Consider the following 12,253-nt stretch of genomic DNA (forward strand, 5'->3'; position numbering starts at 1 on the left):
ACTGAAAAATACTATAGGAATATAGAAATATAGGAATTTGTGATATATGTATCCTCAGGTCATTCTCTACTGGATATGCCAGCCTTAAATATTAGTCCTGGGTACATTTGTGGAAAAGCCAGCCATAACACGTGTGCTAAAGTGAAGGTATGCTGCTTCATTTTACCTTCCTCAAGAATCGTGTCCCTCCTGATAAGAAGTCCAGAAGCTGGAGGATGTGGGTGTTTTCGATATTTGAGTGAAAAACAGGTTGAGAATTGGAACACTTTTCCCATTTTTACATCAGTGGAGTTGTGATCGGGACCCAGAACGCACAAAGGATTTGCCTTCGGCTGAAAGGGTCATGGGAGTTGGTTAGGAGAGACTACCCAGTCAGCAGTCAGAAGAGGGAGTGAGGAGGCAGGCATGGGTGGGAAGTCGGAAAGGAATAAGGGTATGAATTCTACAGCTTCAAAGTTAGATGGGACTTTGAAAATAACTTAACCCACTCCTGTCGCTTATAGATGAGGAATCTGCTTCCCTGAAAAATGTAGTGAGTTGTCCAGAGTTGCTAGGAGATGACAATGTTGGAATGGATGCCTCCTGGGGCTCTTGCCTCTGCCCCACATTGCATGCACCATACTCCACTAGCTCAGTGCGTTTTCCTCCTCTCTCTCTCTGTGTCACCTGAATTCACTCCTCCTTTGCCACTCTTCCCCAACCCCTGGTGGGGACTCACTTTCTCTCTCTGGGGAGAGAGGCAGTAAGGGGGACCCAGTCAGCAAGAGGAGAGGCTGGTGATGGGGAGCAAGCACAGAAGCCTTGCAGTCTAGAAGGAGAACAGGACACGCAGGGAAAGTAAGAGGAATGAGGCAGTGGGGAAGGCATTGAGGAGGGGTGGGACGATGATACAGATAAAGAGGTAAAATAACAGGTGATTTTTAAGAATTTTAAGAATTTTTAAGATTTTTAAGAATACCATGAAGTCCTCTGATAAACTATAAAAAGTGCTTCTCTGAGATTGAAAACAACAGATGTATTTTGGAGTTTCCTTGTAGGTGATCTTTCCTATTACATTTGGAAAAGAAAGAAAAGAGAGAGAAAGAGAAATACACCTCACTTCTAGTACTACTAGAAGAAGCCAGTAGGTTTCAAATCTCAGTTTTGTTTGAGTGGCAGGCATCTGTGGATTCTTCCAGAATTTATCTTAAGATCTTTTGATGATAGAAGAAATATCCACAGCTTAGTCTGCTAAGCAAACACACCCCAAGGGTGTCTCATTTACCTGTGGTCTGGAAATCTCCCAGTTTCATGGCTTACCTGGAGCCACCGCCAAAGAAAGAACCAACACATTTAAAATCAGCTCGAGAATCCTTTTTTTTAAGATTTTATTTATTTATTCGTGAGACACACACACACACAGAGAGAGAGAGAGAGAGAGAGGCAGAGGGAGAAGCAGGCTCCCTGCAGGGAGCCCGATGTGGGACTCAATCCCGGGTCTCCAGGATCAGGCCCTGGGCTGAAGGTGGCGCTAAACCACTGAGCCACCCGGGCTGCCCCAAGAATCCTTTTATACTTAGAAGAAAATAATGGAGACATGTAAGGTTGTATTGTACTTCACTTCAGGGTTCAGATTGTTCTCATTTAAAACTGTTAGCACATGCAGTGTGTGTAAAGGCCAGGGGAAGGAAACTTTGTTCAAGGAAGGCCCGTAGGCCTGAGGCAAGCTCCCGCAGGCCTGTGTCCACATGGTTGAACTTAATCAGCTCTAGGCCAAGCCCACAGGACATGACTTATACCCTGAAAATCCAGGGAGTAGTTGCTTGAGTCCTGATCTTAAGACCCAGGTGGCAGCTGTCTGCAAAAACATTATATGATGAAAGTATTAGCCAAAGGAGTTGTGAAAGCACAAAAGTAAAAAAAAAAAAAAAGGAGTCTGTGCACAAGCCCTGGACATGACTTGGTCTTCATGGCTGAGAAGCAGTCAGACGCACGTCCTCAGAAAACTCCTTGGAAAGTCCAACAAGGTGTCTGTCCTCCTCCTTGGCCACATGATGGCGCACGCCCCCCGCTCACGGACGGCCCAGGTGCCAGGGCGGCGGCAGGGGCCGGGCAGCCGTAGGAGGGGCCTCCTGTTCTCGGCGCTGGGGAGCCTGCTCCCGGCGGCCTTGGGGAGCTCTGGCTCTGCTCCCCATCGACTATGCGGTGGGCACAGAGGCAGCTTCCCCACGCGGGAGCCAGCCTTGCCCTAACGATTTTAGGGCTCAGGGAGCACCTTCCAAAGGCGGGGAGAGGCGCTGATTTATCAGAAGCGCTGTGCTCTGGGCAACCACCAGACCAGAATCAAAACACCCTGGAATCTGGTCATTTCGGAACTTTGCCACTTTTGCCACTCTCTTACCTACATGGGGCATAACTGGGGACATCTGAAGAGGGGAGTTTCTTCCCTATGGGGAGCAACTGTTCTGTGATTTTTAAAAAAATATTTCATTTATTTATTTATTTATTCATTCATTCATTCATTCATTCATTTATGAGATCACAGAGACCTAGGCAGAGGGAGAAGCAGGCTCCCTGCGGGAAGCCCGATGCGGGACTCGATCCTGGGACCCCTGGATCATGCCCTGAGCCCAAGGCAGGTGCTCAACCACTGAGCCACCCACGTGTCCCTGTTCTGTCATCTTAAGCCAAAATTATATCCCATGGCAAAACCCTGGAAATTGCAGCTTCATGCACGTTAACTAAAATAGTGTGATGAGTTTTTACAGAGAATATGTGTGCAGATTTGGGAAAAGTCTAACCAATTATTGATTCCCTTGCCATTATGTATGGATGGTTGGGGTCAGGGTTTCCAATGATATCAGTTGCCCTCCAAAGAATTATGTTGTCTCCTTAAGGAAAATACCCAAAGGAACAAGCATTTATTGAACATGTGCTATGTGCTGGGCACTGTGCTAGGTGCTTGATATGCATTAGTGGGTTGTTGTTTTTTTTGTTTTTGTTTTTGTTTTTGTCCTGCTAAGAGCCCCTGTGACAGAGCTATAGGTATTGACTCAGAGAGGCTAAGCAACTTGTCCAAAGTCACACAGTTAGAATGCAGGAATCCAGATCCACAGTCAGATATGTCTGACACCTAGTCCTGTGATTGTAACCTCCCTCCCCCAGAGACTCCTTAAAGACTCCTTTTTTTTAAAAAAAATTATTTATCTGTGTGAGAGGGCACAAGCAAGGGGCAGAGGGAGAGGGATAAGCAGGGAGCCTTCAGTGGGGCTCAGTCCCAGGACCCAGAGATCATGACCTGAGCCACAGACAGATGCTTAACCAACTGAGCACCCAGGGGCCCCTACCTTAAAGACTCCTTAAAAGATTCTAAAATCTGGGGCACAGCCAGCCAGGGACTTTGGAGAATGAGGAGACATATTTTCTAAAAGTGTCATTTCCTATTTCTCCCCCCTCCTTTGTTTCCGATACCTGCAGACACCCCTTGGTGCTCCCCCATCAAGGTGAAGTATGGGGATGTGTACTGCAGGGCCCCTCAAGGAGGCTACTACAAAACAGCCCTGGGGACCAGGTGCGACATTCGCTGCCGGAAGGGCTACGAGCTGCATGGCTCTTCCCAGCTTGTCTGCCAGTCCAACAAGCGGTGGTCCGACAAGGTCATCTGCAAGCGTGAGTAGCCCAGCCATGGTGGGTCCCTGGGGCCCATCGGGGCCAAAGTTCTTTCACTCTGAGATTAGGGCCTTTGAAAAAAGGACTGTTACGTGGTCTCTGATGAGAAAATGTCCCCCTTGTGAGCAGATGCCACAGAGGTGTTGGGGATCTAGAAACAAGACACACTCAGGCACTGCCATCAAGGGTCTCAGGCAGTAGCAGCAGAGAGCGGGGCAGAGGTGCAGATGGTGCCCGAAGTACCCAGACAGCTGCTAAAGCCACAGACCCATGTTCCTGGAGACAGGCAGCGTTCTCCCAAGGGGTAGAGCTTCAGGAGGCAGGGGAGTCACTCCAGAATGCTCTCCAGTGGAAGGGACTGTGCCTCAGGGGAAACAGAAAATGGGACGAGCATTTGAGGGGCTGACTTTTAGCTTGAGGACAAGTCACCCCTCCTTTGGGCAACTGCAAGAGGCACGGCGTTGTTGAAGCACATTTTAGATGCCCGTGGTATCCAGACAGCCACCGTTTATTGATCACCTGTTGTATGCCAGGCATTTGCCTGCCATGTGTCCAGTTTTTGCAGCAAGACTATTGAACATGCTTTAACTTTATCATGGGGGACATGAAGGCTCCGGGCTGCAGCCATGTGGCCCAGCCCGTGTAGACTCTGCACCACGGTGACTGTGTATGTCGTGGACGCTTCTGGTGCTTCACCCGCATATTCCTCGATGCCTTTTCCCAATTCTGGGTGTCCATCCCCCAGCTTCTGACTTGCATGCTGGATCTTCTTCAGAGGGAGAGGAGGCCCTGCTCCTCCAGAGGGCTGTCCCCTTTGCATTGACAGGGAGAGCATCCCCAGTGGGCTTGTAGCTACCCAGCGCTGGCCAGTAAAGGATTAGTGAAGCCCAGTTTCCTTGCCTGCAGGCAGGCCAAAGGCCCCTGTTGTTCCGCTCCAGGGCTCCCCTGCAGGAGGAGGCTGGGGCTGCCTTTGCCCGCCATCCCACCTTGCCCCGCTTCCTTCCCTCCCCTGTGCTGCCTTCTGCACCCCTCACCCATCTCCCTCGCGAGCCCTTTCTAGCAAATCACTTGTGCACAGATCCATGTCTCGGGGGCCGCTTCTGGGATGCCAGTCCAGCCTGCTCTGATAGGCGACAATGGGCCCCTTCTGTGTGGTGTCCCTTTGCTTCTCTGATTCTGTCCATTACCTTTCCATCGGCTTTGCACCCTGTGATTTCAAAGTTCCTGGACCGCGAAACTCTCTGGACAAAAACTTAGAAACGCTGCCTATCGGGTTTTCTCTGTTTCAGAAAAGCGATGTCCCACCCTGGCCATGCCAGCGAATGGAGGGTTTAAGTGCGTCGACGGCGCCTACTTTAACTCCCGGTGTGAGTACTACTGCTCCCCGGGCTACACACTGAAAGGGGAGCGCACCGTCACGTGTATGGACAACAAGGCCTGGAGTGGCCGCCCAGCCTCCTGTGTTGGTAAGAAAACACCAGCCTTCACGGGGTACGTCCTTCGGGAGGAGCAGGGTGTGTGTGTACTGTGGGTTTTATTTTTAGTTTTTATTTTTATTTTTTGCATTTTCATTTTTTTAATAAATTTATTTTTTATTGATGTTCAATTTGCCAACATATAGCATAACACCCAGTGCTCATCCCATCAAGTGTCCCCCTCAGTGCCCGTCACCCAGTCACCCCCACCCCCACCCACCTCCCCTTCCACCACCCCTAGTTCGTTTCCCAGAGTTAGGAGTCTGTACTGTGGGTTTTAAAAGGAAGCAGCAACACCCCGTCTGCAAAGCAGAAGCACCCAGCTTTGCTTTCAGAAGCTCTCCTCACCCCTGCTTTTCCGGCTTTGCCCAGACCTTACAGTCAGTCAGTCTCTCTGTCCCGGAGCTGACTTCACAGCCGGTGGCTTTTGTCGGAATTTTGTCTCTTTCTTGGTTTGCTACTGAGGCCCTGCAGGTGCTCCTTCCGTCCAGGGATCTGCCCTGTAGTGCTGAGCAGAGTCCTTGACGTTTGCGGGATCAGCCCCACAGAGAACATCTCTGTAGCCTTCCAGCTGACAGGGGAGTTCCTTTGGTGATCAGCAAGCACTCGGTTTGCTAAGCAGGGATTTGGAAATGTTACCTTTCTCTGGATTGCTTGAACAGTGGTTCTGAAGGTGTGGTCCTGGGAGCCTGCAGTAGTACTTGGGAACTCTTTAGAAACGTGAGTTCTTGGCCTCACCCCAGATCTGCTGAATCCAGGCTCAGAGGTGGGGGGGAGGCTAGCGCTTTGTGCTCTAAGGAGCCCCACCCCCACCCCGGGAGCATCCTGGAAGTGCTTAAAGAGAGCCACTGATGGAAGACCATATTTCTCAAACTTTTAAGGCACGTGGAATCACCTGGAAACATTGGTGAAGATGCAGATTCTAATTCAGCACGTCTGCGGTGGGGACTAGCAAGTGGCCTTTTTTCAGGCCCTCCAGGGGATTCTGATGCTCTGAAGTTTGAGAACCTGCCTTAGAATATCAAATTTGGGAAGAACTTTAATACTTTCATTCTCAAAATAGTGCCCTTGGGCCAGCAGCATTAGCACCAGCAGGAAGCTTGTTAGAAATGTAGAATCTTGTGACCCAACTCAAACCTGGCAGATCAAAATCCACATTTTAATAAGCTCCCCAGGGGATTCCCATGCTCTTTAAATACCAAGGCAGACTGCTGTAGGACAGTGGTTTTCAACACGCTTCTATTTAAATCTGAAACACTAGGGCCCAGGTATTTTTCCAAAGCTCCCTCCAAGTGGTTGAGAACCACCATCCCAGAGGATCATTTACTCAAAAACTGTTAGAGCTGCTAGGACCCACCCTTATAGAACATTCTAGTCCCTTCCCCTATTCTACAGATGAGGCCTGAGAGGTCACCTGACTTATTCAGGGTTGCTTAGAACCAAGCCTGTGTTTCCAGGCTCGCAGGTCCAAAGTCTCTGAACCCAGAGACCGCTCTGGCACTGACATGCTAAGGCCATAGGAGCCTGGCTCCTGCTGTGTTACTGTCTGCCCGTCCTCTGGAGAACCGGTCAGCTCAGGCTGCTAATATGTTTTACTCCAAGGGCTCCTTCCTGACTGCTCATTCTCTGGACCATGTACTTCACTAGTGAGACCAAAATTGGATGCCACCCTCTGGGGGCAGAAGTACAACAACAACCCCTCTGACCTCAGTCCCAGTGGTGTCTTCATGATGGCACCACTGTCCACGGTCCGCCCTGGCAGTCACTCTCACTCTGCAGTTATGTGGTTACTGAGCTATAGCCAAGGGACCTTGCCCAGGATGTGACATAAACCCTTCTATGGCAGAACCACAGCCTGGACAATCCCTAGTATCCATTTGATGAGAGCAACAGGTCCAAATAAACTCAGATAACTGACTCAGCTTTGTTCTAGCTTCTCTCTCTATTTTTAAAGATTTTATTTTTTTTATTCATGAGAGACACAGAGAGAGAGGCAGAGACATAGGCAGAGGGAGAAGCAGGCTCTCTGGGGGAGCCTGTTGTGGGACTCAATCCCAGGACCCCGGGATTACGACCTGAGCCAAAGGCAGACGCTCAACCACTGAACTACCCAGGTGCCCCTAGGCTTCTCTTTTTCTAGGATTTAGGTAGGAGTTTGTATTGGTCAGTAATTGGAAAAACAAACAACGCTAGGAACTTCAGACAGAGGAGAATTTACTACAGAGAATTGGCTTAAAAAAAATCTAAAAAGAGTGAGAGGAGCAAAAGAGGAAAAACACTGTTACCAGAGATAAGTTACAGTAGAAAGCCATATCAACCAAGGGCTGGAGAAGCAAATGTGTCATGGTGGTGTCACCCGAAGTCCATAAGCCCAGCCCAGCTGCCGACCTCTCTAGAATGGATGCCATCATTGATAAGGATGAAGTCAGGAACCCACACTCCTGCTGATGTTTCAGGAGCCCAGGAAACCCTCACTGAAGCTCCCACCAGGGAAGCATGATGACCTCCACCTTCTTCCTACCTTCCGATCTTGGGACAGTTCTTCCTATTGGCACATCTGTTCGGCACCCAGCTGGCAGGAGACGTCCAGAAAATAGAATTTTGTGATTTTCAGGCCAGGTAGTAATGGGGAGATTATAGCAAACCTGAGCACCAACAGGCTAATTGGGTCAGCAGCTTTTCTCTGAGGTTTTATTTTTTTATTTTTATTTTTTAAAGATTTTATTTATTTATTCATGAGAGACACAGAGAGAGAGAGAGAGAGAGAGAGAGAGAGGCAGAGACACAGGCAGAGGGAGAAGCAGGCTCCACACAGGGAGCCCGATGTGGGACTTGATCCTGGGTCTCCAGGATCATGCCCTGGGCTGAAAGCAGGCGCCAAACTGCTGAGCCACCCAGGCTGCCCTCTCTGAGGTTTTAGACCTCTCCCCCTGAATCACGGTAGTTCTTGGTGAGAAGAGGGCTGAGCAGTCCTAGTCACATGGTACAGGTGCCAAGAGCCGAGCTTCTAGAAGGACAGGACCTAAGCACAGATGTTGCTTTCAGATCTCCCCCGTGGCTTAGTATGTGCCAGATAGCCCTTCAGAAACACCACCCAGGGTTTTTCATCCCTCCTCCCTCATGTTGGAAAGGGCAGAGGTGGGTAGGAGAAGAGGAGATGCTTGAAGGTGTTTCTGCTAAGCGAGTGTTGGTTCTCTTGGGATCACGCCGTTCAGGTGTCCAGATCATATGCAGCAGTGGAAAGAAAATGCCGATTGTTCTCAAAAAAAACAACAGGCATGGCTTAAGCTGGACCAGATGGGGCTAGGACCTTCCCAGAGGGAGATAGAAAGAACCAGGGAATGAACTCCAATTGCAGGGAACTTATCTTAGAGTTTGCCAAGGCAAGGTTGAGGCATATTGTGGAGGCGGGAAGGGATGTTGTGCATCCAGTGAGGTGGGAGTGGCCACGGGGGAACCAGGGAGCCACAGGAGAGCATAGAGCTCCCCGGAAAAAGAGACAAATGGACAAAGCAAGCCAGCAATTCTTTCTTTGATTTTGGTGACACATAAGCTGCAGATTGTTCCCAGGGAATTTTACTCCAGGGAGGTCATTGACTCTTTTGGCTTTAAATGTATTAAATTAGTTTAATAACCTTGTTTGTGTGTTGGCAAGGCTGGGGGGGGGGGTGCCTTGAGCATTGCTCAGAGCCTCAGCCTCATTTTAGATGCTGACACATGGTGGCTGAAGAGTTCCCAAATTTCAACACAACTTCCAGCAGTGCATCTTGGCCAGAGCTTTGCTGAGTGCTGAGAAAATCGTCCCAGCTCTCCTCCAGACCTGGAGGGAAGAAGGAACGCTGGGCTTGCTTTTGACTTTGAGGTGGTCAGTTCTGTGGTCTGGCTAATTCGAAAGTACCATGAGTTAAAATTAATTCTCTTATGCAGACCGCACTCTGGCAGTGGGTTCAAACCCATGGTTATTTCCAAAACAGATACAGAAAGAAGTCAATGCAGGAGGAGAATCATACTGCAATTGCAAAGAGAGTAACCTATTTAAAGAGCCACAACTGCTGTTGATATATATAAAAAAGAAACCTTGGAATGAAACAACTATTGTTTTTAGGGGATGTTTTTTCCTTCTTTCCATTTGGAGTTATTTTTGGTTGCATTGGCATTCGGTTAGAACAATGGACAGCTAGAATTACAAGTCCTCATCCAGAGACCAAATTTTGAGTTGACACATGATTTCTCCTTCAGACCAACACTTTTTCCTGGGCCAAAAGAGGAAGAGAAAAACATTAAAGAAAGTTGAAAAATCACAGATAATGCAAACCCAGCCATTATCTTTTGACATGCAGAGAGCCCCATTTAGTTGTCTTACCAAAGGACAATGTACAAAGCAACTTGGTTTTTGGAATTGCATCTGCTTAGTTTGCATTTCCTGCAGGGTAGGATAGATTGAGAGCACAAATGAGATTCTGGAATAAAAAATTCTCTGAGATCTCACATATGCACGTTGATGGAATGCTCATCTGACTCCTCAACTGACAGCTGGGCTTACCGGCTGACCCACAGGGAGGTTTGCTGGGCTGCCCTGCCTTATTTCCAGAGATTCAGTTGAAGATAGAAACATGATGGGACTAAGAATAAATGTATCAGTACATCGTTGTCGACCTTAAATCATGCTAAATTTTTACGGGGTTGACAAATACACATCCTTTTGCAAACTTTCGGGAAGCTAGCATCAGCTTTGAAACAACTGGATCCGTTGAGATACTTTTCCCCCTGGCCTAATTTGTTAGTGCAAAGCAAACAGGTAAACTTCTAGTGGTCATCTCTAATAGAAACATACCACCAGCGACTTTTCAACTCTGTGTCTTCCTGGTGAAGATGGTGACTTTTCATTGGGAATTCATTGCTTCCATTCTTGCCTCTTTCATCCATTGGGGAAAATCTTCTAATACCTTACATGATACCAAAGAAATGGAACCACTTCCTAGAGACATCCACAAAGATTATACTCTAGCTGGGGGAAGCAAACAGTTGAGCAAGTCTTCAGTGTCCAGGTTTGTTCTGCCTTTGGCCATCACTATCTTCCTATGCCCCATGAAGTGGCCACTTCCTTCCCCTGTCACCAACTTCAAACTATTTTATATTTGTATCAGTAATCTATTGCCGCATAACGGACAACCCAAAATTTAGTGGCTCCAAACGACTATGTTATTTTGCTCCTGGTTGTTTGGGTTAGGAATCTGGGCAGGGCTTGGTGAAGACAGCACATCTCTGTTCCACTGACAGGGGCCCAGAGGATCCAAGATGGCTCCTCTCACATGTCTGGAACCTCAGTTGGCTGTGCTGGCTTGGGTTCGGCTGAGTCTCTTTCTCTCCTTCCCTCTATCTCTCTCTCTCTCAACCTTCACAATTTCTTATCTTCCTCACATGGCCTCTCCAGCCAGATAATTGGACTTCCTTAGATGGCAGCTGGCTCCCAAGACAGCAAAAGTGGAAAGTACCAGACTCTTTAAAGGCCCAGACGGGGGACTGGCGTAGTGTTACTTCCTTTACATTCTGTTAATCAAAGTGAGTCACAAGGCTGGCACAGATTCAAAGGGAGGGGAGATAGACTCTACCTCTTGGTAGGAGGTGCTGCATGCATATAAGAGGATTATGAGTAGCCATCTTTACAGGAAATTCACCACAATATTCTTTGTTTGAAATCAGTACTTAGAAGTCATTTATGAAATACATCTTAGAAGATGCCATACAAGATGGAGTAGTTTGCAAAACAGGTGTGATTGCTTATATACCAGTTCAAGTACTATTAACAACGCCAAAATCATAGTGTTTTAAATGAGATAGAAGTTCTCTTCTTTTTTTTTAAAGATTTAATTTATTTATTCATGAGAGACACAGAGAGAGAGGCAGAGACACAGGCAGAGGGAGAAGCAGGCTCCCCATGGGGAGCCCGATGTGGGACTCGAGCCCAGGACTCTGGGATCATGACCTGAGCCAAAAGCAGACAATCAACCACCGAGCCACCCAGGTGCCCCTAGAAGTTCTATTCTTATCTAAATGTTTGTGCTCAAGCACCCCTGGCAGTGTTCTCAGCCTGGCCCCTTCTCGCTTGCTGTCTTCAGTCCAAGATGGCTGCTCTCACTTCCCCCACCACATCTACATTCAAAGCAGGGTAGAGGAGGGAGGAAAAAGAAAAGGATGTGCTGCTCCTCCCACCCTTTTTAGCAGCACTAGAAGTTGCCCTGGTTACTTTACCTCACAACCCATTGGTGGAACCTATCACATGGCCGTGCCTAACTTCAGGGGTGGCCAGGAAATGTAGTCTTTATTCCAGAAGGCCAAAGGCCCAGGCAAACTTCTCTTGCTATATAATAAGGGGAATCAGAGAGCAGATGAACCACCACTGGTCCCTGCCACATTGCCTGTACAGAGAGAGAGCAAGTTGATGGGAACAGCCAAGGGATAGAAGAAGTGAGAGAAGCAGCAGGTAGAGAGCCAGTTCGCATGAGGTATGTAGGTAGGAAGTCAGGGAACAGGCACTGAATGGAGTCTGCGTGTTGTGAGGAGTGGTGGCAGCCCTTGACTTGGGGTAAGAATATCATCTTGCCTTAGAATGAGGTGGACAGAGGGCATCCCCCCTCTGCCCCTGTCATTCAGTTTCAGATACAAGTTATCGCTGTGTTCTGAAGCCTCTATTAATCACACGTCTAGCAGTCACCTTCAAACACAGATCTCCAGTGGAAAACAGTATTTCAGGAAACATCTTACTATGTGGTTAATGTCTAGCCTTAGTTTAAAAGGTTTTTTTTCTTCTTGTTATCTGTTGGCCAGGACGCTATCCTTTTGAACCTCTTATTTCTACTGCCTACCTGGTGAGACGTGTTGAGGGTTCCCAAGCCTGTCAGATAAATAGTTGTTGATACAGTGAAATATATTTGTTTCATATATATATGTGTGTGTGTGTGTGTGTTTAAAGATTTTAATTATTTATTTATTTGAGAGAGAGAGAGTATGAGTGGAGGAAGGCGTAGAGGGAGAGGGAGAAGCAGGCTCCTCTCCGCTGAGCAGGGCTTGATCCCAGGACCCTGGGACCATGACCTGAGCTGAAGGCAGATGCTTACCAACTGAGCCAC

The 12,253-nt window shown here is 48.1% G+C and overlaps 1 protein-coding gene across 2 annotated transcripts in view; it reads left to right on the plus strand.

Moving 5' to 3' along the window:
• SRPX (sushi repeat containing protein X-linked) overlaps positions 1-12,253 on the plus strand; it is a 112,510-nt gene that overhangs the window by 55,144 nt on the left and 45,113 nt on the right. For both annotated transcript variants that reach the window (XM_077889478.1, XM_077889479.1), the window contains 2 exons: positions 3,457-3,648; positions 4,938-5,114. In XM_077889478.1, the coding sequence (XP_077745604.1) occupies positions 3,457-3,648; positions 4,938-5,114 (369 nt within the window). The remainder of the gene's footprint in view (positions 1-3,456; positions 3,649-4,937; positions 5,115-12,253) is intronic.

This window comes from Canis aureus, chromosome X, assembly GCF_053574225.1.
Source record: "Canis aureus isolate CA01 chromosome X, VMU_Caureus_v.1.0, whole genome shotgun sequence".
NCBI lineage: Eukaryota > Metazoa > Chordata > Mammalia > Carnivora > Canidae > Canis > Canis aureus.